Raw genomic sequence first — 24942 nt, 5'->3', positions numbered from 1 at the left:
TGGCACATGTCCATCCCTAGCTAGGAGGAAACAATCTTTCCAGCGTTTACACTGACTTTACACAGAACTAAGCAAATTAAGAATGGAATGGTAGGTTGCTTGTTTGTACAATGGTTACGCTGCTTCTTGGCATCCCTTGTTCTACTCCCAGCGTAGGCGTGATGACAGTTATTTCGGTAAATCGGTCTAGTTTAGCTGGTTACTAAACTTCGCCATATTCAAATCAAAAAAGTATTGCCATTCTTGGTTATGCTGCTCCTTGACATACTGTTCGTTGTACTTGCTCTATTCGGTGTTGGCGTGATGACAGTTTTGAGTAAATAGGGAAAGTTTAGTTGGTCGTTATACTTTGCTACATACAAGGTAATAGGTTTTTTTGCGGGGAAAAAGAGAGCTTCTATTAAGGTAATAAGGTTTGACCATGTGTTAATCAAGTTTGGCCATTTGTGTCTAGCACGTTCAACGACGTAGTTTTGTCTAGCCACACTTTCTTAGATACCCCTACCGTATGTCCTAAACTCCGAAGAACATTGCGACCAATTAATTTGTGTACACAAAAACTAGCTTGCCACTTTTGGCACTCCGAAGAACTCAACACTTTGCTTGTGTCGGACTGTCGGGCGGGAAGAAAACACACGATGCAATCCATTTTTTCCACTTATGAAGATGGGAGCAGAAACAGCGCTTTCCTAACTAAAACATGCGATGCTGAGGAAGAACTGCATTGTGTTGATTACATCAACTTACAAATCATTTGAGAACTCCACTTATGTGCTAATGATCACATATTTCTGAACTTGATATGAAGGCATGCTTAAAACCCAGGATGTTTTTTTTTCTTTGCTTTTTGCGGGAAACAGTATAATTCAGCCAATGTTCCTGCAAAAACTCCTTCCCAAATGGATGCTAAAGCAAATTGAGACAAACAGATAATGTTTATTTATTGTTAAATAACAGGTGCGGGAAAGTCATGATGTTAAATCTTTGGTGAATGTCGTGTTCAGGAAGCGAAACAGGATATGTAGATGCAAATCTACAAAGTGCTATTTTTTGGAGCAGCCACGTATAGCTTGTTGTCCTTTCACTAATTAAAAAGATCCATCCACATTCACATGGGAATCAACAGCTTGAAAAAATACATTTAACTCAAACTGTGAACTTTACAACAGTGCATCAAAAAAGGGTGCTGTGTAAATATGCATAATCAGGTCTAACATCTACAAAAATAGACAAAAGCATGCATACGGCAAAAAAGGAAGAAACATTACATGTATGTACTTTTGATGGCTTTACTGCTGGGGTCAAGATGGCATTGGTACCCCAATAGTTTTATAATATTAAGCCAAGCAAATCTCTAGTATACAAATGGAATGGTTAAACAGAGAATAAAAACAAGCGAGCTAATGTAGCCATAAATGGGCAAGATAATACAGCATTCTTTGGTATACAAGTTTATCCGTATGACAGAATTCCAGCTTATGTTGGAACACTTCTAAGTATGTGCCGCAAACAACACTGCACATCTCATTCAAAAACCAAAGACCTAATACACGTAGAAATTAAACTAAAATCTGAAACCTTCACAAAATATTTGTATCCGCTCTAGCATTTTGGTGTTCGTAAACCACACCTCTGGTTACCTAGAAACAAGCAACTAACCTGTATATTAATCTGACATCACCAATTCACAGTCATGCACCTGAAAGCCTGATATAGTGGGTGTTCCACCTATCCCAAGTCATGTATGAATATAATAATACTCTCCCTAGGAAGCGATACCTGCAAAAGGATCCAACAAATCATAGTCAGAAACAAAATAGCTGTCCTCAATATATGTTTCAAGAACAAAGAGGAGCATGTATCTCAGACATGGATTGATCACTAAAATATTACATTACCAACAACATACTTGTGTAGTGCACCCAATTTCAATTCAATAAAAAACAACACGTTCATTCAGTTTTCTATTTAATACAACAGGTGTATTACATCACTGACAAGAAAGCAAATGTTAATGTTCAGAACGGGGCATGGCTTGTGTGCTTGAAACAATGAACTCCTGCTAGAACGATACTGAGATTTGTACTGACCAAATGATCTATACATGAAGACTGACAAGTGAGCACGGTTGTCCAAATTAAAATATAAATCTTACAGCTCTACAAATATAGTTAAACAAGATGAAACAAGTCTCTGCACACCAACTATTAAGATTACGAAGAAGATCTTACTTAGGCCCACACTCTTTTTTTTTTTTAAAAGAAAGTGTTTAAACATGGCCCCTTGTGTATATCCAATCTTGAGCCAGCTGGTCATTTTCCGTCAGGCACAAACTAAGCTAACTACACCGTTGTTCTCATTTGTAAATGTGATTAATTATCTTCGTGAATGTAAGATAATTAGAATTTATATCAAATTTATATATATTACATTACTGTTTTATAAATAGGATTTAACCTATTGCCAGAATATTTAAACACAGGCAACCACAAAACAAACTGCCACAATCTTTAATCAATCAGTTAACTATAGGAAACGAAGATGGTATAAGGAGTTCGGGATAGCAATAGCAACACCAACTCGTCTAAACATTGGTTTCCATTAATATTTGTTATCTTTCGAGTGTCAACAAATGGATGATTCTTGCACTACATATCTGCATCTTGATGAACAAGTATGCAGATTAGAGAAAAAAAAAATCACCTCTATTATACAATGAAAACCAGATAAATATGCAAGAAAATTTCACAAAAAAAACTGACCCTCAGTTTAGTGGACCCTATTTATATTAACTGCAAAGATAAAATGAATATGCTACAAAACCTCACATAAAGGGGAAAAACATCCAGCAATTAGTTTAGTGAACCCTAACTATGATAACCACTGAATGTTATTAAGGTACCTATTTATATCCAAAAGATAAGATAGAATCTTGAAAAATTAAAACACACATCATTAAGATAACTCAAGTAAATCTAACATGTTTCCCTTTGCCTCATGCGAAAAATAGCAAACAGAAAGAAAAGGAAAAGCTGCCCAAAAGAACTACAAGAACAAGAAGTGTAACAATTGCATGCTGTCCTAATCATGTGTCCTTTAATCGGATCTTTCTTATTGTTGATAGGCATAGACAGTTGTCAGTATACATTTTCAGCTCGGATGCTTATGTCATTTTGCCAGAATTAGTAGGAACTGATGAGAATCAGTAAGGATCGACCGTAACTCAGCTATTGATTGATCCAAAAGTTAACTGTTCTCTGGTTGGTTCCTACTGTTTATTTAGACTAAGTAATGATACTAGTTTACAGCAGCAGCAGCAGCTGCCGCCTTTGTCCCAAGTAAGTTGGGATAGGCTAGAGATAAAACCCACAAGATCCAACTAAAAAGACCATGAGAAAACAATAATGATAATAAAGATATTAGTGGTAAAAAATAAAAGTAATAATAGTACAAGGAGACTGATGCATAAATTATAGTTCTGGCACGTGGATTGCTAGCTTTCACATGTTTCTATCCGTGGATAGTTCGTCCAGGATATTCCATTTATTCCATTTCTTGGTCGACCCCTACCTCTCTTCACATTATCAGCGCGCCATAAATCCATCGCAACATACGCATCTTTGCTGTACTTAACTATTGGACATGTCGTCTTTTAGTTTGCTAAAATTTGGCACCATACAATATCACGGGTCAAATCGTCGACCTATAGGAATTACCTTTTAGCTTCTGTTGCACCCTCTTGTCACAGAGGATGCCAGAAGCTTGACGCCATTTCATCCATCCGGCTTTGATTCTATGACTAACATCTTCATCAATATCATCATCTCTCTGTAGCATCGATCACAAATATCGAAAGGTATCCTTCTTGGGAACCACCTCTCCACCAAGACTAATATCTTCTGTCTCATGCCTAGTAGCACCGAAATCACACTTCATATACTCGGTTTTGGTCCTACTAAGTCTAAAACCTTTCGATACTAAAGTATATCTCTACGACTCCAATTTCCTATTAACCCCTATCATACTCTCGTCAACTAGCACCACATCGTTAGCAAATTGCATACACCAAGGGATATCTCCCTGAATGTCACATGTGACCTCATCCATCAACAAAGCAAATAAATAAAGGTTCAAAGTTGACCCTTGATGTAATATACTTTAAGCGAAAAGTCATCGGTGACACTTCACTTATCCGAACACTTGTCACAACGTTATTGTACATATTCTTGTTGAGTGTAATATACTTTGTTGGAACTTTGTGTTTCTCCAAGACCCACCACATGACATTTCTCGGTATTTTTCTGTAAGCCTTCTCCAAATGTAACGACCCAAAATATACACCCCAAAAAATTTTGCTAAGAAAATAAAAGAAATAAAGAAAAGAGGAAAGAAAAGGAATCAAAAGAAAAAGGAAAAAAACCCCTTCTTGGGCCCTCTCCTCTCTCCCTCCCAACCCGCTCCACCCCCCCTCCTCTCGGCCCAATCTGTTGCACCCACCCACCCTGCACGCCCGCACCCCGGCCCAGCCAGATGCCCCCAACCCTCTCCTCTCCCTCCACCACGCCGCCCCCTCTCCCACCTCTCACCCCCTTCCTTTCTCCTCTCTGCGCCGAATTCAACCCGCACGACAAATACGCGCCAAATCAACACCGAAAAAACAAAGGAGAAGATCACACGCCTATATACATGGAAAGACCAAGCGAGAAGAAGGAAAGGGAGCTAATCGCGAAGATTTGGAACCGAAATTTGGAAACTTGCCCACGAGATTGCCACCGACCCCCAAAACCAAGCCCCACGCGACCCTACTTCCCCGTATACAAATAGCCCCCATATGCCCCCCTAGCCTCACAAGCATCACAACAGCATTTCCCCTTGCTCAGTCGTGCACAAGCGCCGCCCGAGAGCACCCTCCCCGAGCTCAAGCCGCAGCACTGCTCCCCTACAGTCGATGTGCCCCTCCACGCATTCCCAACGCCGTCCAAGCTCACGCCCACGTTCGTCAACCACATCTCACCGTCGCCCGCCGCTTCCCGTGGACTTCCGACTACTACACGAAGCTCTAGCCGCTGAAGTTCGTCATCACCAAGCCACTCCACCACCCTCCGACATCAACGTGTCCTTAAAACGGGTCCCACCGCCTGAGGATCCACTCGCCGTCGAAAACCAACCATCGGAGCGCAACTCCGATGAATTCCCAAGCCCCCGCCACCATGTCTGCCCGTCGTTGCCCGATTGCCGGAGCCCATGTAGCCCTCCCCTCCATCCGATCTTCAACGAACGGCCACGATTAGAAGATCTTGTATCCTTCCATTTTCAGCTGAGTCAACATGCATAATCCACATCAGCATGCCACGTGGGCACTTTGTCCAACGTGGCAAACCTCGTCAGCAGTCCACGCCCAGTCAGCATAATCCCTTTTCCTTTTTTTATTCCTCTGTTGATATCAGCTTATGCAATAATTCCATTTTTCAATAGGAAAATAATTCATAAATCTTAGAAACAGGTTTTCTTAATATAAAATTTGGGGAAAATCTTTATTTAATCTGATAATCTTTTATATATGTTTTCAATGATAAAAAATGTTTTAATTATATTTTAGGGTTTAAAATAATATAAATAATTGTTTAATAGGTTTTCTTTAATTATGGAAAATTATAAAATAATTAGAAAATAAGTTTTCAGTGGTAAACTAATTTTGAATAATCTGTTTAAATTATTTTTAGTGTTTCTTTAATTAAGAAAAAAACATTTTTGATTCCTAAAATTGCTAGAAAATGCCAAGAGCCTCCAGGAAATCCCAGTAAAATTCCTACTCATTTCTTTCACCCTTCCAAAGCCATATCTTGAGCGTCGCAACTCCGATCTAATCGTTTCCTTCGCCAATAATTCATCAAAAATCATAAAAATAATAAATCGAGTTGTTCTTGTGTGTTTTTATCTCTTTCTTGGTTCTTGGTGTTTATTGTTTAGTTTTCTTTTGCGATTAGATACCGCCGTTTCAGAGGAAGAATTTGCAGGTTATCAGGACCAGGAGTTCGAAGATCCTGCTGAGCAACAGGGTGAAGAGAAATTGTCATTGATGCATTTTGATCCTATGTTTTCTAAATGTTTTCGTTTTATAAAGTTGCACGTTATTAGTTGTCGATGGGAAACCCATGATAGGCAATACCTTAGTTTTTCTCATATCTAACTTGTCGCCTCGGTTTTGGTGGGATCAAGGGTAGCCATGCTTGGGAAAAACAATCATTTTGATAATAGTTTTATGCAACATGAGATAAGATCGTGATAATGTTTTTAGCAACATGGACTAGGGAATTAAGCAAGAGGTTGGATTGGCTACCAGGGGCAAGTGGATGATAGTCTTGCTCAATTCGATTAAAGATCGGTTCATGCTCAATTCGATTAAAGATCGGTTCATGGTGAGATCAGACCAAACTTTACAGTTAAACCACAAGCCTAGTATAAGACGAACCTTGCCAATTAATTAGTTTTCTCCCAACATAATGTAAACCGGGTGGTGGAACGGGGAATGGATGAGATTTCCTTGGAACCGAAGGCGCAATAGAGGGCTTCCGTTGTTGAGGTCATTTGTGTCATGTGGCGATGAAACCCCAATGGGTACACTTGTTGGGAGAAACTTCATGAAGGTCTTGCAGTGAGAATCCTAGCAGAACACCATGGAAATGTGTAAGTGTCTAACTAACATAGGCGTAATGGATGATCACGTCCTGTGGGTAAAGTGTACAACCTCTACAGAGTATAAAACTGATTTATCAGTTGTGCTCACGATCATGAGCGACTAGGAATGCCATACATGATTAGAATATAATGTTTTTGGAAAAACTTTGAGTTGGTGGTTCATTCATGGTTGGGAACCATATTTGAGGTGATCAACTTTGGTTGAGGTGTTCAACTTCGGTTGCGGTTGTTAGGAATACAGTCCTTATCCATCACGTATAGATTATGTTACTAGAGTTCTTATTATGTACTCCTCATGTACTCTATATTGCCCTCATTGGCTACTATCGAATACAAGTTGCTATTCCTAACATAATATCAGAGCAAGTTTTTTTAGGACGCCACAACTCATCTCGTAGATCCAACCTATCGTCGGCTTCCCCTCCCTCTCCTATCGGCTTCCTCTTGCTCGACTTAGATCGGATTTGATCGGGCTCCTACCTCCCAATCGCCACCCAGATATCCCTGTGCCGTCCGGCCACCTCGTCTCCTTGTTGTCGCGTCATGCTCCCCAATCCACACGCTTCTCAATCGACATAGACGGCGGCACGAGAACACGAGCCCATGTATTCACTGCGAGGCCCGACACGGGCCCGGATTTGGCGTGCTCCACCATGATGTGCATCTCCCTGGGTATCTTGTCCTTCGCCGCCGAGCTAGCGTAGGCCAGGGAGTTGGTGCAGCCGCTGATGGAGTTCATGAGGGAGAGGGCTAGGGGCTCTACGGAGACGGAGGTGCGACTAATGGCCACTGTCGGGCTGCGGGAGCTCGAGGAGCACGTCTTGGAGGCCATATTAGCGTCCTACAGGGACGCGCTCCGAGCCTCTGGGTTCCGATTTGAGGACGCATGGGCTACGGTGATCCCAGGTGGATCTGCTCGTCAAGCTCCGACTCGTTCTGGCGGATCTGCTTGTCGCTCCCCAGGTGCCTTGATCTAATCCATCATGCGCCAGGTCGATTGGGTTGGATCCACCGTCTCATCGCACACTGCCGGTGGCAGCGAGAAGGGGTAGATCTTGGGGGGGGGGGGCTTCTTGTGCTTCCACAACTCCAAGCCGCTCATCTCCATGGCATCCTCCCTCTGCTCCACCTCCAGGACCCTCTGCTTGGGCATGACCTCCAGCTTTATGGCTTCGCTCGCACAGGGAGGGCAGAGTCGTAAAAGTGCTCCAGTGAGAGCATGTGGTGATTTCTTTGTGTGTGGTCATGTTGTGCCTCTGATTGGGAACTGTTGTTTAGGCATTATCATTGTTGCTTGCTGCTTAGTTTTTTTTTTTTTTTTTGCTATGATTAGCTTTTGTGTCGCTAGTATCTGCTGGCATCCAAATACTGCTTGCTAGTGTTTTAGTCTCATATTGGAATCTTTGCAATTCCTCTACATCCATCCAAGTATCAGTCTCTCTTTGAGTTTGTCTGCCACGAGTCCACATATTCCTTCGTCCATTAGTTGATTTCTTTCTAGTCGTTATTGATGCAACTTAGTCATCTAGATCTTTCCGTAGCTTTAGTGACAACTTCATTTGTTGTTTCGCTACTTGTCATTGATGTGTTTGCAATTCTTAATCTAAGACATTCTCGTATCATCTTGGTCTTTCTGTAGCTTTAATGGCAACTTCCGTCTGTTGTCTTGCTACTCATCGTCGCTTTGTTGCGATTCTCGACCAATGGCATTCCTTTGTTGTCATCATCACGAATCTACTATTGTGCTTCAGTATGCACTTCTTCGGCTTGATTCGACAGGATTATAAGACTCCACTCTACGACGGCTTCGAAAAGACAAGTTTTCGGATGTATTAGTCTAAGTTTATTACTTAGTGTCATCTCTTTTAAATACAACGCTATTGCATAGCCTTACATTTGAGGGGGGTGTTAGGAATATAGAATCCTTATTCATTAAGTATATGTTAGGTTACTAGAGTTCTTATCATGTACTCTATATATTGCCCACATGGGCTACTATTAAATACAAGTTGCTATTCCTAACAGAGGTGGTCAACTTCGATTGAGATGAAGAATGTTATTTATTAAGGTTATTTAATTTCAGTTATTTACTTTCACATTCATTAAATGTTTCACTTAAATTCCGCTTTAATGCAAATAAGCCCCTATAAACTTTATTATTGTGATTGCCTTCAGATCATTACTTTACCATAACTTGCGGAGTACGAGATATACTCACACTTGCTATAACCACACTGCTCAGTTAGAGAAAACTCTGAGGATGAAGGATTCTAAGGTGGTGCTCTACATCAGCTGCTTGTGGGAGATGCGGATAAGAAGTTTGTGCTAGCTGCGGTGTTTATTTGCTTTTTAACCCTCGGAGGTCCTCTCTGTAAGAACGATTTTTCACGTTAAGTTAATAACATTGTGTTTTGTTATCATGTATGAAGTCTTTGTATATTGAGATTGATTTCTAACTAAATATATGGTAAGGGTATTGGTCTATCCTTAGACAGGTCCCAACATCCAAGTCAATGATACTAGTTTACAAGTACAAGAAAATTATTAGCATGGTGATGTTGTGTTTTTGCTTGATGTTCAACTACACGGTGAATATATAAGTCTCATGTAATCCAGTATTAAATGGTAAACAATTATATCGAACACATCCAAACTGTATGCCAAAAGAAATATTGGCATGATGTTGTGGTTTGGCAGAAAAGAGCTTGCCACAAAAAATTCTCCAAACTTTGTCAATTACAAACGAACCAAATTGTTGAAAAATCATGCATAAAGCCATAAATCACCTCCTTGATTTACTCAGCACAGTTTTCATTGAAATCACGAGCATGAACTATATTGAGGCAAGCCCCACATATATAGGAGGGAAAATGCTAATGTTTAATTTCGATATTCATCATCTTTCACAGCTCTAAAAGTTTCTGCAAGTTGATAGCGCTTCTAGTACATTTGAAGTGCACAGACAGTGCACAACTCACTGCTAAATATGAGGGCTAATGTGACATGTGACTCCCACAGTGTAATTACAACATGGGTCCTACTGGCTACTCCTATCAATAATCTATATGTAAGTTGTAATTCAACTGATCGAGCAGGAGAAAGCTCAAAAGAATTTGTATCTTAGTATATCAAATAACTACATGCGTGTGACTAAAATCAACTAATTATATTTGAATGTATGGACAGTTGGGAGACAAAAACACACTATGCCACAGGATAAAGTAAGTTACATCCTAGCTTTGAATATGAGTTGTGAGCATTTCATGGTCACAGAAAACAATAAAATGTTATAAACGTATCAGCAACCCAAGGTCAGATCCCAACAGATCATAGGAAATAGAATATAAGGCAAAACTACATGATTTAATTGTGTGTATTTGGTAGTGATTGTAGAGTATATAGAATGACAGTCGAGTAGTAGAACATCACATGGAATATCGAATGATGAAACACAAGCTAATAGAGTCCAGAAAATAAATATTGTGTGTAAAAGTAGTTGCATTGCGTATGGAATTTGAAGACCCCACAAGAAAGGCATATTGATTATGCAGCTATGTCATCCTGCTTAAGCAAAGGCCATGAAAGTTTTTTTTTCAGAACCAATAGCCACATTGTTTTCCTAAACTGATGAAAGGAGGACTGCACTTTTATATGTATTTTCTGCCCCTTGAAAGAGCTAACTTACACAGCATATTTCTTTCTTTTTTTTTGAGAAAGGGAAACTATGTGTAGATCATAGCACGATGTTGAAATAGCAACTGACCTCTGCTGGTCTGATTATTATTAACAGTGTAGTTGCCCATATAGCTTGCTGATATTTCTGATTTGATATCTGGATCAATATTTCCAAGATCATGACCAAAAGGAGGCATGTCAACCTCAGATGACGTGAACCTCCAGGTTGAGTCACCATAAATGGAGCTGCTGCCGTATGCACCTGGGTTGTTCGATTCATATGCATTGGCAGATGCAGAAAAAGGCTCGCCAATGGTACCAGTTGAATTGCTCCTCCCATAGCTTCCAGAAGGCAAACCAAAGCTATTATCTCCAGTTCCATGGCCAAGGATTCCCAACCCAAGGCTTGAAATGTTGCCCATCCCATGAGCAGAAGGCAGGCCTCCCCAACTAATACCGTCACCAGGAATACCCCCACCACTTCCAGGCAGAGCAAAAGAATTAGTGTTTGTAGGGTTGTCTGTGTAGTTTAGATTTCCATTGCCCCAGACATTTCTAGACATTGAACTCAGTATTGATCCTGAATCATCGTTAAGGCCAACATACCCAATAGGACTACCTAGTCTGTTTGAACTACCATTGTAGAAAGAACCTATTTGCCGCCCATTGGAGCTATTGATGAAACCAGAGCTTGCACCAAAATTTCCACTCATTCCACCTTCAATATTCATGCCCACTCCATAACCTGGACCAAATGAAGAGAACCCATTTCGTGCACCTGTAAGAAGACTAAACCTTCCATCCGCCCTCATGCCATAGCCACCAATAGGGTTTGGGTTGTAACCCTGGTTAAAGCCATTCAGGAAGTTATGAACCCTGCTCATAGCAAAGTTTTGCCCTCCGGCAGGTGAACGCGTAACAGGTCCAGGAGACTGCTCCTTTGGAACAGCCCTCTTAACTTCAACCATTTTACCATTCAGCTCATGAAAGTTCTTGTGCAGAGCCTTATCCACTGCGTCTTCAGAATCATAGGTGATGAAGCCAAAGCCCCTAGGCCTCTGTGTGTTGTGGTCGTACATCACAACTACATCGGTTATCACACCAAATTGCTCAAAATACCTTCTGAATTCGACCTCGGTAACATTAGAAGCCAGACCTCCAACAAAGATCTTTCTTGTACGTCCTGGTCCAGGTGACCCTATGCTGCTGCCATTGTTCTTGCTCGCAATACTCTGGTCGTCCCTGGGAACGGCTTTCTTCGCTTCCACCTGAATAACAAATCGGAAAATCAGCTCGCACAGTGAGAAACAGCTTCACAACAGAACTCCCACCAAAATGCACGTTAGTGCATTAGCAGAGAAGAAAGCGAGAGCATAACGCAAGTACCATGCGGCCGTCGATCATGTGCTTGTCCATGGTGACGCGCTCCGCGACTCCGGAGTCTGCAAAGACGACGAACCCGAAGCCACGGGCGCGTCCGGTGTTGCGGTCCCGCATGATGACGGCCTCGGTGACCTCCCCGAAGCGGCCGAAGTACTCGCGGAGGCGGTCCTCGTCCGTCTCCCAGGAGATGCCGCCGACGAAGAGCTTCCCGGAGTCCGCCTCCATCGCGTCCTCCCCTTCCCTCCTCCCCCTGCAATCCACAACGCAGGCCCAATTTCATACCAGCCAGCCACGCCAAATGCGGACAAAACCCCGACTTATCCACAACGTTCACCACAAAAACGCATGCGCGCGCGGGACATCAGCTAGATCCGTGCGGAAAGCAACGCCGCGATCGGGCCGCATCCACCCCCACCCTGCCCCGCCTCGCGCGACGCAAAACGCCAACGCTCCCTCACAGGGCCACAGGAATTACGCGCCCGCCGCGAGATCCGTATCAGATCCGGCCACCCTCGCCGCGATCCGGCACCGATCGGCGCGGCGAGCAGCCCACGCACGCATCCGTCGGATCGGAACACTTACCGGTCGGTCGGCGGCGGCGACGAGGAGAGATAGGGGGGCCCGCGTCGCCTCTCCTCTCGCTCTCCCGCTAAGATCTCGATGCAGGCATGGGAGGAGGAGGAGGAGGGAGGTGGTGGGGGCAAGTTGCTTGGGTTCGGACGGTACGCCTCGTCTCCTCCTCTCCTTTTTATCGAACTTTTGCTTCCCCCCTCCCTCCGCTCGGTGGCTGGCGATGCCTGCCGCGATGCGGTGGTTGTTTGTTTTTACCTTTGCAGGGGAGGCTGCCTTTTTTAATCGCTTCCGCTGCCCTGCGATTGCGGTGCTCGACTGGATTGGGAAAGCGGAGGGTGGGGGACGCGGAAATGCGTAAATAATGGAAGGGGGCAGGGCAGGTCGGCCTGCCGCGCTGGAGGCGACGCGAGCGTGAGAGAGATGAGATGGTGGACTGCTGGCTGCGTGTGTGGTGCGCGGGGAAGGAGACGACGCGGGGCGGGCGGGGGAGCAGTTGGGCTGTGGCGCCGTGAGCAGGTGGGCGTGCGCGGCGAAGGGAAGGGGGGGGGGGGGGAGCGAGTGAGGTGGAGCCGACGAGGCGGGGCGGGTTGGGCTCGCGTGTCGCCGCGGCGGCCCGCCCAGTAGTCGCGCAGTGGAAGGAGAAATATTCTATGCAAACATTGCAAAGGCGTTTTTTTAGACACCTACTTCTGAAGTATCGTCTGAACCGTTACTATATACTCTCAATTACAAATATAGATTATTTTAAATTTATATATAAAGATCAAGAAAGTAAATTAAATGCTTTTGTTACTTTTTATTTATTATGTATTAGAAAAGATAACTCATTTATTTATGAGAGTGATAGCATTTATTAAATAAGTGTAAGATGGGAATAAAAGAGAAAAAAATACATAGAAGTTTAAAAATAACTTATATTTAGAGAATAGTTGAGGAGGCTAAAATAACCTATATTTACAACTAGAGAAAGTATTCTTAATATGAATCTTAAAACGGTTAAAACGATGTCCTAGAAGGACAGCTTCAAGACGCGCTGCTGGCTGGTGTTCAGATCCTGTAGGAGATGGCGTTCTTCTTCTACCCTAAACAACAGAAGGATGAGGCTGCAATCGCCAAGTTTAGCTAGAAGTCATATGCTCAGCGGGGAGCATACTTCAGGTTTAGCTTTTAGGATGGTTGTTTGGAGTATTTTGAACTCAAATGGATGTCTAGTGTATTTTGTAATTGTGTTTTGGGGTTGCTGTTGGGATGAACTCCCGCCCCCTCTTTAGAGGATAGCTCGAAGTTTACTAGAAAGATCGCATGTTTGTCATTACATGTTTGTTTTAGGAACTGCATCTGAAGGCTGTGAAGATCTCGAAGCACTATCGGTCGAAGGGTGTAGGCGTGCCTGCAGTCTCGGCTTCCCGTGTCGGTGAAGACATTGGCGAGCCTTTGACCGAAAGCCGAAGTCCGTGCCAGCGGTCCTGATTGACCGCAGTGGGCGAAGGTAGCAGCCGGTTTTCGCTCAAAAGCCGAAGGTCATCCCACGGACGACGAAATGGAGAAGACTTCGGCGGATCTCTGGAGCCGAAGATCACAACTGGATAGTGGGGCCCGCTTTGGTCGCCCGGGACAGAGTTGTGATTATGTAAATATGCTTAATTGTACCGTGATACCCCCGAATATTCCGAGAATGTAGCAGGTAAGGGGGTAGGAGCTACAAACCACGCCTGGAGTGGTCGAGTACGGGCTATAAATAGGGTCATACTGTACCCGGAAGAGCGTGAAAAACTGTTCCACCCCAAACACGTGTCACCCCGAGGACCCTTCGGTATTTCCGTAAGCGAAGGTCCACATTATCTGGGTTTTCGGTCCCAACAGTTACGTTGCTAGTTTAGTCTCACCCTTTGTTTATTATATCCTGATGTATGCTGATCGCAACTGCATGTGCTTAGGTGGGCGCCTGCACTGGTTTCTTTGACAGCTTCTTTCGGAAATAGCTCTCTTTGATGTGTTGGTTGCTCTCGAAAGTAATTTTGCGTATTTAGGCCGTTCTTATGTAACTTGTATGGTTGGACATGCTGTAATTTCATTGCTTTCAAGGTAACCTGTTCTGAAAATAATAAATTTTAAAGCGGTGGATCTCATCTAAATAAAAAATTAACCTATATATTTATTAATTAGACATAAATGATTAGTATTGAGTGGATCTCGTCCAGCACCTTGATATCCAAGTTAAAGGATATGTGACGACGATCTAGACAGTGCTACAGATACGGCCACTGCTGCCTTATTACGCCGATCAGCGGAGCCCGCCCCCGTCCTACGTCGGCGCGCCGCCACCGTACCATGCCGCCACCCCGTTGCCTCTCTCCTTCTTGCCCTCTCACTCTCCCTGACAACGATGGGGCTAGCTCCCCTCTCCCTCCCTTATTTTCTCTCTCCCTCACTGACAGGTGGGCCCCGCTGAGCCGAGCCGCTGAGCCGAACCGACCCCGAGTCGAGCCAATTCCAAAACCAGGATATTCCAAGAATATTCCCTCATTTTCCTTTTTTCTTGATTTTCTCTCCCAGCAAAACTTCTGAAGCCTGTTTCTCCTCCGTCCTAACTCCGTTTTCGACGATTCTTCCACCGATATTCATCTAAATTCGATTTCTACCAAATCATGTCAATTCCATAATTTTTGTAATTCATTTAATTTTTAATATAATCATTTGATTGATTGTTTATGTGTACGTTTTTGTCATACGCTGTGATTGTTAGAGGAAGACCCAAAGGATATGGAGTTTGAAGAAGGAGCGGACGAGGACTTCAACGAAGGCAAATCCTACACCGTTGATCATGTTGATCCTATGTTTTCACAATCCGTAGAGCCATTGTTTCAAATTATATGGATATGCATGCTTCAGTTAATGACTGTAATTTTAAAGAATATGATAATATAGTTATGACCTAGCTTGTTTATGCCATACCTTGATATTGTTACTTTTATTCCATTGAAACCCTAGAAGGTCCCCAACATCAACTATAATGATTATTTGGATGAATGTTTGTTTACTAGCATGCTTAGGATTGCTTTGCTCAAAGAAAGAACCAGGATATTTACATATGTTAATTCTGCCTTTTCAAAAATGTGAAATGTCGTGTGCTTGGTGTGTGGCGTGTAAGATTTGTGCTTTTGGAGAACTCTAGTGTATTGTTGATGGGGGGTGAGTAAGGTACCCCATAAAGGTGGGAACTACCTTGGAGTAAGGTTCGTCTTTGTGGTGTTCTTACTGAGAGACGCTTGCCTCGGTCGTATAAGGACTGGTTCACTGTGACATCATACCTAGTATCCAATCATACAACCTTAAGACCTGAATGGGTAGGACTTGACCCAACCCCTTCAACTTAGTTCGATACCCACTCAGGGGCCGGTAGTGGCAATAGGGACCAGGAGAAGACTTAGTTAGTACGTAGCCCAAGGTCTGGCTGGTGATATTGTTAAGGCTATATCAGAGCCTTAGGATTGCTAAGTGGTCCTTCTCATGGATCTTCTATGGTCTTTGGTATCTTAGTGCCCCATGGGTGGATATTGTGATTACATTGTTAGGTCGTTGCGTTTCGTTATGATAGTTCCACCAGTTGCTAAGGTTGGAGTCTGTACATATCTTGTAGATAAAGTGTATAACCTCTGTATAGTGTTAAACCCATCTGGATAGCTGTGTCCTCGGTCAAGGGCGTGCTATGGTACGGTCACAATGATTAGTTTTTCGGCGTGAGCACCTACTTGGCATGTGAGTGGGCAGTGTACTCGTGTTTTCAAAAAAGGTTGGTTATGTGCATTGAGTATTCTGGACTGTGAGTCCACCGACAAAAGAAGTGTGAGAACTGGTGGGATGGAAGTATCCCCCAGAGCCGATGACCCTCATAAGCTCGACTTATGTGTTATCCTCAAAATCGTTTTTAAGATAGTTGTTGCAAATTGAAACTTGCATTAAAAACTAGATTTCTGTAAAATCGAAAGACTCTACAGCCTTATCATTGATCTACCTATATGCATCTAATGTCTCCCCTTTGAGATAGGACTTGCTGGGTACTTTATGTACTCACTCTTGCTATTTGTAGACTCAGATGTCCCAGAGGCCGACTTCGTCGAAGGAGAAGATGAAGAATAGAAAAGTTGATTTCATCTGCACTCAAGTTGCCTAGAGGGCATTGGTCGCTTTTGCATTATTTTCGTTGTGTTGTGAGGCTTTATTTAGTTATGTCTATGGGCCTTTATTGTAATAAACTCTGTGTTGTTCTCTAATATCATACTTAATCATTGTATGCCTCTGATGTCTACTTCTGTTAGAGATATGTGCACACCAGCTACTGATTCAGGGACTGGTTTGAGTTGTATAAGGTGGCCCGAAGGAGGGGTCCGACATACATGTTCTGTTGTTGCGGTGGATAAAAGTGGAGCCAAGAGATCCAGGATTTTGCTGATGAATATTACCACCACATAAACAAAAGTAAAGCAAAATCGTGTTGGAGGTCATTCAAAATCTACTCTACTTCATATTTTTTCCATCGTTCCACAATCATGTTATTCCTGAAAGATCTTGGGCAGGGTCGTCGAGATTATGATCCTAACTAGGATATTTTTTATTCACAGTGTTGGATTGTAGAATCCTAATTCTATCTCATTTCGATAAATACATATGCCTAATAATAAAATAAAATATTTTCTTAAATGTGGAAGTATATAATGTTGATTATGATATATTTAATTAATCATCTTTGTAAATCTGAGTGTGCTTATTCGCATTATCCTCATTCTATTTTTATACAGTATAATCATTCATATGTGAATTATATGAACATAGAAAAACTTGAAAAGAGTAAAAAAAAATGGACAATTAAATTGATAAGACCTATATTTATGATACAAATTATGAAGTATTAAATGTTGACAAAGTTTGTTGCCATGATCATGATTCTAGATATGGTCCTACTCGGGGCCTATTTGTTTTTTATTGTGATTCTAACAATCCAGATTATGATTCTCATAATCTCATAATCTAAAATCTAGATTTTTAAAATCTAAATTGTACAATCTAAAACAAACAACACAAGATTATTATAATATCCCTTCTCTTTCCCCCTCCCTTACGGACTCCCTCACCACGCGAACAGCGGCACAGCTATGACGGCTTAGTAGCAAAATGGATTTGCGGCATCTTACTGTGCAAACAGTCGGTGACAATGCTACTTGGACTGGCCGAACTCCATGGATTGCGACTAGGGTGACCTCGAGCTACAAGCTACGGAAAATGACGGGATCAAGCTCTATGGCATCGCAATGAGATGAGGAAACTATATACGGTGGTCACGGTGTTGATTGACGGTCGGAGAGGGCAGGCGATGGCGACTGGCATCGAGGAAAATGAGGCCCACAGCGTGGCGGTGGTACAATGGCTAATTGTCGACATGAAGCTAACCTACATCTTCTGTAGGACCTACTAGTGCTCAATTAACAGAGAGGAAGGGAGCTCTAACGTTGGATGCGAAGGACCGACGACAATGGTTGATGATGACGCGATCAGGGACTCTAAAATCAGGCGAGCTCATGGCTTCACTGCACATACAGATGGAACAAGAAGAATGAGAGGAGCATATAGAAGCGTCGAGCACGAGGAATTGGACGGAGACACGATGCTTACCGGGATTGATTGGGAGATGGCACAAATGGAGAAAATTGAAGAAGTGTTTGGGTTTAAGGAGAGGGCGACAAGGAGAACTCTCCCAGGTGGATCTTGGCGGACGGTGGCCAGTGGAGCAACACCGGTGATGGCAATGGCAGGCGACGGTGCCTGGCTTCGACCTTTCCTATGGTGGCTCGGTCGAGCGGCAGCAAGAGCGAACGGAGAGAGAAGGGAGAGAGAGGAGAAAAGAAGCGAAATGATACATTTATAATAGCATTGGTAGGTAAATATGAGCCATAATCCATAATTCAGAATTTAGAATCACCTTCTTCTTGAATTGTGGATTATGGCATAATCTGCCTCCAGATTATGGAATCTAGATTGTAGAATTGGCCTGTTTGTTTTCAATTCTGATTTTAAAATCAGAATCCTAGAATCATAATAAAAAATAAAGGGGCCCTCGGTCCTACAAATAGGACCATGATTCTACAAAATTAGATACGCTGACCAAATTGTACTATCCTAGCCTCGGGTATTTGGCAAGGAAGATCAAGAAGTTTAGAACATCCACCATCTAAATAGCTTGATTATAACAAGTTAAGTTAGATAATTATGTATGTTCATACATTATTATTAATGTAAATCATTGTATTTTCTAAACACACAAAAGCAAAGCATAAGTGCACAGTTGAAATTAAATTTGGATTATATACTTAACGATACAACAAAATACTAAAAAATGTGACAAAATAATATAGCTTAGTGGTGAGATATAAGATAGTTCATCCAATCCTATCTTATCTTCATCAGCTATAGTGGCAAGATTTTGGACAGGGGAAATATGAAATTGCATATGCAAGTAGGCCAAACAAAAACTGTAAACTTAATGTGTAGCCAATTTCAAAACATACCACTAGCACGAAGTACATTTTAATTTAAAAGCATCACAAATCCCAAATACTATATCCTATTGTCACACTCCTCACAAATTACCAGACCTCCATTTCAGTTACCTAAAGTTAGCTTTTAGAAACCAAATTTGCTCTCAAGTGAGGAAGACCAATTCCGAAGACTAAACACCACCTAAACTTTCGAATCCCAATAAATTATGCTGATGTTCAGAGTTGTTAACCTAACAAGTACTCCCTGTATTTTTTAATACTTGTCACTTTTCACCTTTTTTTTTCTAAATATTTTTTAGTTCATATTTTTTAAGACTTAGTTTCTAAATTTGTCCTTATTAAATATGAAAAACCAAGTTAAGATGTGCCTTGATTTGATTGCGATCAGTCATTGATAACGTTCGAGTTGAGTTCAGGTTAGCATGTGTTTGTTGATACTTGTTCTCGTCCATAACTAACTCGAGTTGTAGGAAAAATAGAATTGGTGTGTTTGTTTCTGAGTTTAGGGAAAATGAACTCGCAGGAATATCCGGTGTCTAGGAAGTTAGCTTGACCGGATGGTCTGATGTTGTGTTGATAAGAACATCGGATTATTTTTGTCTCTAAGAAGAAATCTAGATAATGCACCAGATAGTTTGGTGTTGGCTACAAGAGTTCACTAGAGTTTTTCATGTAGAGAAGGAATCTTTTGAAGAAAAATGAAGTTCAACCCACCGGATGTTCCGGTGACTGAAGGGTTAACACCGGAAGCTTGTACCGAATCTTTTCTTGCAGAAAACATTTTTCTGGGCGCAAAATGAATTTAAACTCATCGGATGATCCGGTATTCAGGAACAAAAAATATTGGAACATCTGGTGTTCTCGAGTTCTACAAAATATGCTTTGAACTAAGGATTTTTGTTTCGAGCTAACCTAGAAATAGTTTGGAGTGGAAGAAATATGTTTGCTTGTTTCATGGTGTGCAGAAAATGGAAGCAACTTGGCAGTCGACAGCGAGATGATCGAGGCCAAACGGAAAGCTTGGTGCCGAACGATCAAGGAGGTTAGATGAAGTCAAGGGTGATCCTAGTGGTATACATGAAGGTTAAGCAAAGCATGGATGGAGAAGTATGAAGATAACGTATTGATAAAGTCAAACGAAAAGGATACTGATGCAAGTGACAAGGCAGTCCAAGGGATCAGGAGCGGGAGAGACTTGTTAGCATTCAAGATTGTAAGATAGAATACACGTATCAACATCAAAGCGCTTGTTGAGGCAAAGCAAGCGGTAGCTAGTCACGCTTTGACAAGCTTGCTAGGGTTTCACGGTTCGCCTACAAAACTGCGGGAGGACTGGAGGGTCACATTTTATCATCGTGAAGCTTACGTCGAGGTGAAGCTAAGTCGTGAAGAAGTTATAATCGTTCGATGGAAGGAGCAAAATCTGAACCAAAATACCCTTGTGGTAGGTAGGAGTGCACTACCGGTGAAGAATATTTTGGGAACAAAAAAACTTAAAGGCAAAGGAAGCTCCTAAGGGCTATAAATAGAGGAGTAGAGCTGTGGAAGAGTCTTGAGTCAATCATTTGAGAGCCTTGTGATAGATTTTGGAGGAGATGTGATAACAGGCTTAGTCTCTGTAATAGGCTAGAGTTTTTGTTAGAAAAATAACTTTGTAATCTGTCAAAAATAAGACTGACATTTGTGTTTAATGAAGATTATTTTCTTGCATGAGCTTGTATTCATCTCCTTTCATTCTCCTTATTTTGGTTTCCTTGCATTCGGTGCAAGTTGTTCGATTTTCTTATTGATTTTTATTTTTGCCTTTGAGCCGTAATTTTTCAACTTTAGGAAGTTGTTCTTGTTGCTAGAGGCATAATGTTCATATTCTCATGTATCCGAGAATGTCTTGAATCCTCCTATCTCTAGATCATCAACTTAAAGAGTTACTTTTTTCGGTGATTATCATTTGTTTTGTTCTTCATTCAAGTTTTAAGTTTTTGTGTACAAAGACATAAAATGCTCTTGAATAGAGTCTATGACTCATATTTCATCCATGAAGTCATATTGCATTAGAATTTTTTCTCTCGCTTTGTCTCTCTAAAGTTTATACCTCTGTTTATACGTTTTTAAAGAGCGTTGGGTGAACAAGGAGTAAACTATCTATTTCGCAAAAAATCTACAAGACGTCTATTCACCTTCCTCCAGTCATCTCGATTCTACAAAATATCTCATCCTCTCATCTCTGAAGGATTTAGAACATTTGGATTAGTTACTAAGAGTATTTCAAACATTTTCCTAAAAACGATACTACCTTGGTATACCTGTTCAGTCAAAAATGTCAAGTATTCGATATTGCTAGCAATATGTACACACAAATCTTCAACTGCCCCTACTGAACGACCACCTGACAGTAACTATCTCTTCAAATCTTCAATATTGCTAGCAATATGTACACACAAAATAATCGCATGCTTCCCGAATCTACCGTAACATCTTCACTTTCTTTTCGACAAGTAAAAAAAGTTCGTCCTTTTTACTCGGTTACTCCTACAAGCCATTGAGCTGCTCTGCTGCTGTTGCCCTGCGCTTGCTCTACTTCCCCCTCGACCTACCCCTCCCGAACACTGCCAGCCTCGCGAAAACGCGCAGGATCCTACTGGCGCACCGGCGCTGTGAGCCCCACCGCATGGACCCAATGCAGCTGCCGGACACCGCGGCTCGCCGCCTGACCGATGCACCCGACGTGGCTGCGTCCGCTGTGACCTTGGAGCTCGGCTCCTTTCCGTCTCTGCGCGCTGAGCCTTTCAGAGTGTTGTGCCGCTGCAGGGTCTGCTTCAGCGACAGGATCTCTTGCTCCAGCGCCTGGATCCTGAAGCTGGCCGTCTCGTAGTCCGACGCGTCGCGCGGGGCGTGGATGTCGTGCGCGTCCTCGTACGGGCTGCTCGTGCTGAGGGGCTGGCTGCTGGGGATGGCGGGGCACCCGAGGCTCGGCGTGTACGCGCCGGCGCCCGGGACAAGCTCCCCGGAGTGCATGCAGCGGAATGAGTCGGAGCACTCCGTGAAGGCGCGGTGTGTGTGCAGCTGCTGCACGAACAGCGCCTGCACGATCAGCCGGAGCGGCATCCGATCGTTCTGCACCGCCTGGATGCACGCCTCGTGCGACAGCTTACGGCAGTCGAGGTGCCTGCACAGCGCTGCCTTCTCCTCCCCGGACAAACCCCGATGCTCCTGACATGACAGAATTAGCAACTTCTCACTGTTAGCAACAAATCAAACCTATAACAGACTAATAACCATGGGAAATAAATAGATTCACTCACCACTAATTATATATTTTAAGTAATAAGCATTTATGATAATTTTTTTATCTTAGTGAGATCCACGTTTTTAATCTATATTAAAGACAAATGGTGACTATCTATGTAGCACCACTACATAAAATTTATTCCATAATAATGTGTATGGGTGCTTGTCTTACCATAAAGTATGTGTTGATTGCTTCGTATAAATGGTTGTGGGTCTTCCGTTCGCCGGCCGGAATGACACCGATCAGCTCAGCTAACCTCTCCGGCCGGAGCTTCGTATCACCAGCGATTTGCACGAGGTACCGATCCCACAGCTCGGCGACGGCTTCCACACCTTGTCTTTGCATGGTGACGTGGTTTGAGACGATGCTCTCCACTGCCTTGACCTCCCGGCTGTCGGCGATGGACTGGTCGATTTCTTCCTCCGGCAGCAGCAGGTCGTCCACGCGGGCGAACTGAAGGTTGGACGCCACCTGGTCCCGCAATCTCGTCCGGCTTTCGTCGCTCAGCTCGAGGGCGAGCGACCGCGACAACAGAGCGAAGTAGAAAGCCACCGGGATCGCGTTGCTCGCCGCAGCCTCGACCGGGAGGAGCGAGATCACGCTCTCCAGAATCCTAGTGGCCCTCCTGTTCGCGTCGGTCTCGCCGTCGACGGCGTCGTCCGTGCTCGCCCAGAACTTGTGCGTCTTCTTGGAGAGCACCCACTTGTTCGCGTAGAAGAGCACGACGGGGCTCACGTACTTCTCCTTCATGCCCTGCCGCCGCAGCGCCTGCACGATCCGCTTAAAGAACTCGAACGGGAGCGCGATCAGGTCCTTAATCCAGAGGTCGCGGGCCGCGAGCTCCTTGACGAGCTCGGCGTCCCACCGGCGCCCGACCAGCGCGTGCGAGGCGGCGGCCCCGGGCTGGTCCCGCCGCTGCTCCGGGTCGAGGATCTCCATGCACGCCATGAACGCCAGCGATTCGACGCAGCGGCTGACGATGAGGAGCTCCTCGGCGACGGGTAGCAGGGGCTGGCACCGCTGCAGGACGATGAGGGCGTCGTCCCAGCTCTGCAGCACCACCTGGTTGATGTAAAGGTCGCAGCGCGCGCCCAGGCCGCCCACGTCCAAGAACTCCGCCGCGCACCGCACTGCCGCGACGTTGAACGGGTCGAGCGGCACGGCATCGCCGTAGCAGAACAACGCGATCACCTCGAAGGCCTCGCAGCCTCCCGGGAAGCTTGCTGGCAGCTCGACATCGCCGGACTGGAGCAACGCCTGACTGAAATACCGGCACCTGGCCACCAAAGGATCCTGCATCGCCAAGCAAGCATAACAAACCTGCTGATTTGTCCCTCGCTCAAAACAAGATCACAATTTTTGCTGTCTGCAAGCTTCTCTCTCGAGCTGCCGGCTCCAGCAAGCTCTTACCTTGTGCAGCTCGAAGCTTCTTTCTCCGCCGCGGACACGGACCGTCGCCGGTGACCCGGTCTCTTTGGCCCTGCGTCAAAACAGCCAATCAGCTGTGTGACTCCGCAAAGAAAGAACTCAACAGGCCACTGGTGACACTCAAGCTTAAGCAGCCGTACCACGCCACAACTCTCCTCTGCAGCAACAAGGCCGTGCTCGGGCTGGAGTAAGGGCTGAACACGGCCGCTTCGGCTTTCGCCACCGGCGACAGCTCCACCTCCGTCTCCATATCCATCTCCATCAAAAGCTTCATCAGGAGGAGCAGGAGCAGCTCGGCCCGGCAAACCACAAGCTTCCGCTGGTTAGGTAGCGGTACTGCTGGTACATATACTAAGCAGTAGCAGTAGCAATCGTATTATACAGTGTGTTGAGTGTGAAAGGAAGTAACATAGGGAGGCGTGCAAAAGGGGGCAATGGCTGAGGGCGCACGAATGGGGGTTGAACCCCAGTTTTCAGGCTGGGAAATCGGATCGCCTCCTCGTGCAAGTTTTCTTATTCCTTGGGCGCGCGTGCGGCAGCGGGGGAGGAAGGTAGCAGCAGCGTTTCCCTGGTAGATTTGCTGCCCCTCGCGCCTCTGCTCGCCCCCACGGGGGCAGGCTTGTAAGGATCCGAGGGGGTCAACACTAGTTTAAGCTCAAACCCACCAATTACTCCACCGTTTTAAGCTCTAGAGTGATTAACAGGCGATGAAACTGGGTGCCTTTGATCCAACTCAAATGGTTTGCTTCCTGCACTTAGCAGTGAAATGTGCCAGTGCAGTCTTCCTTCAGAGACACTTGTCCGGTTTTGGAAAATGTTGATCTGCACCCTCTCGGATGTTGACCTTTTTCTTGGTTGCTACTTGCTCCGATTCAAAATCATTTTAGATCTGGATACAGGGATCTATTTATTACCTTAGTCACTGGGACAAAAAAAGAAGGCTCTATGTTAACTCTCAAGGACTAAAAATTACCACGTTAATTGAAGTAAAAAGATAAGAATTCACACTGTTTAATTGGTGAGTCCAAATTATAATGGCTGTGATTGATTTGGTGAAATACAACTCTAATCTGAGATAGTTCGTATAGCGATGAAATACAAGTCCAACAATAATGATGCATATTTAGTAGATTTCCTAGATCAATACAATTTCCATGGTTTAAGATAAATATACGTGTGAAACCTACCTTGGCCACATACTATGGTTGTTCTTTTTGTTGGTTTTGTCTCAATCTGATGGATCGCCGACTCGCCATCTAATTCAAATTTCCATCACCGCTTGGAGGCCTCGACGTTGACGACGACAACATCGGACCGTGCAAACATCACATTGATCGGGTC

At 43.8% G+C, this 24942-nt stretch overlaps 2 protein-coding genes across 4 annotated transcripts; both read right to left on the bottom strand.

Annotated features, from left to right (window-relative positions):
- Positions 1 to 1386: 1386 nt before the first annotated feature.
- On the bottom strand, positions 1387 to 12849 carry LOC133891022 (heterogeneous nuclear ribonucleoprotein 1-like). Of its 3 annotated transcripts, none has more exons than XM_062331707.1 (4): positions 12340 to 12846; positions 11761 to 12007; positions 10463 to 11642; positions 1387 to 1779 (listed from the first exon to the last, which is right to left on the bottom strand). In XM_062331707.1, exons 2-4 carry the CDS (start codon positions 11980 to 11982, stop codon positions 1766 to 1768), a joined length of 1416 nt encoding a protein of 471 aa, XP_062187691.1. In that variant the 5' UTR covers positions 11983 to 12007; positions 12340 to 12846; the 3' UTR covers positions 1387 to 1765. The 3 variants fall into 3 exon arrangements, with proteins under 3 accessions (XP_062187691.1, XP_062187690.1, XP_062187689.1); XM_062331706.1 differs by lacking the exon at positions 1387 to 1779 and adding an exon at positions 4815 to 6664 and having other exon boundaries at positions 12586 to 12849; XM_062331705.1 differs by lacking the exon at positions 1387 to 1779 and adding an exon at positions 4816 to 6664 and having other exon boundaries at positions 12340 to 12848.
- Positions 12850 to 21151: 8302 nt separating this feature from the next.
- On the bottom strand, positions 21152 to 24649 carry LOC133890985 (BTB/POZ domain-containing protein At5g48130-like). Its single transcript, XM_062331655.1, has 4 exons — positions 23742 to 24649; positions 23584 to 23653; positions 22345 to 23466; positions 21152 to 22094 (listed from the first exon to the last, which is right to left on the bottom strand). The coding sequence occupies exons 1-4, from the start codon at positions 23873 to 23875 to the stop codon at positions 21459 to 21461; spliced, it is 1962 nt and encodes a 653-aa protein (XP_062187639.1). The 5' UTR covers positions 23876 to 24649; the 3' UTR covers positions 21152 to 21458.
- Positions 24650 to 24942: the final 293 nt, after the last annotated feature.

The sequence above is a fragment of the Phragmites australis genome, chromosome 14 (assembly GCF_958298935.1).
Source record: "Phragmites australis chromosome 14, lpPhrAust1.1, whole genome shotgun sequence".
Taxonomy (NCBI): domain Eukaryota; kingdom Viridiplantae; phylum Streptophyta; class Magnoliopsida; order Poales; family Poaceae; genus Phragmites; species Phragmites australis.
Note: the sequence above shows the minus strand (reverse complement) of the source record. Positions and strands in the feature narration are given on the sequence as shown.

Coding starts and splice junctions, on each gene's coding strand:
- LOC133891022 (XM_062331706.1), bottom strand. CDS start 11,982: ATGGAGGCGGACTCCGGGAAGCTCTTCGTCGGCGGCATCTCCTGGGAG. Junction 11,643..11,760: donor ACATGATCGACGGCCGCATG/GTACTTGCGTTA, acceptor TTTGTTATTCAG/GTGGAAGCGAAGAAAGCCGT. Junction 6,665..10,462: donor TAATAATCAGACCAGCAGAG/GTCAGTTGCTAT, acceptor GTGTTCTGCTAG/GATTCTCACTGCAAGACCTT.
- LOC133890985 (XM_062331655.1), bottom strand. CDS start 23,875: ATGAAGCTTTTGATGGAGATGGATATGGAGACGGAGGTGGAGCTGTCG. Junction 23,654..23,741: donor CAGAGGAGAGTTGTGGCGTG/GTACGGCTGCTT, acceptor GTTTTGACGCAG/GGCCAAAGAGACCGGGTCAC. Junction 23,467..23,583: donor GAAGCTTCGAGCTGCACAAG/GTAAGAGCTTGC, acceptor TTGGCGATGCAG/GATCCTTTGGTGGCCAGGTG.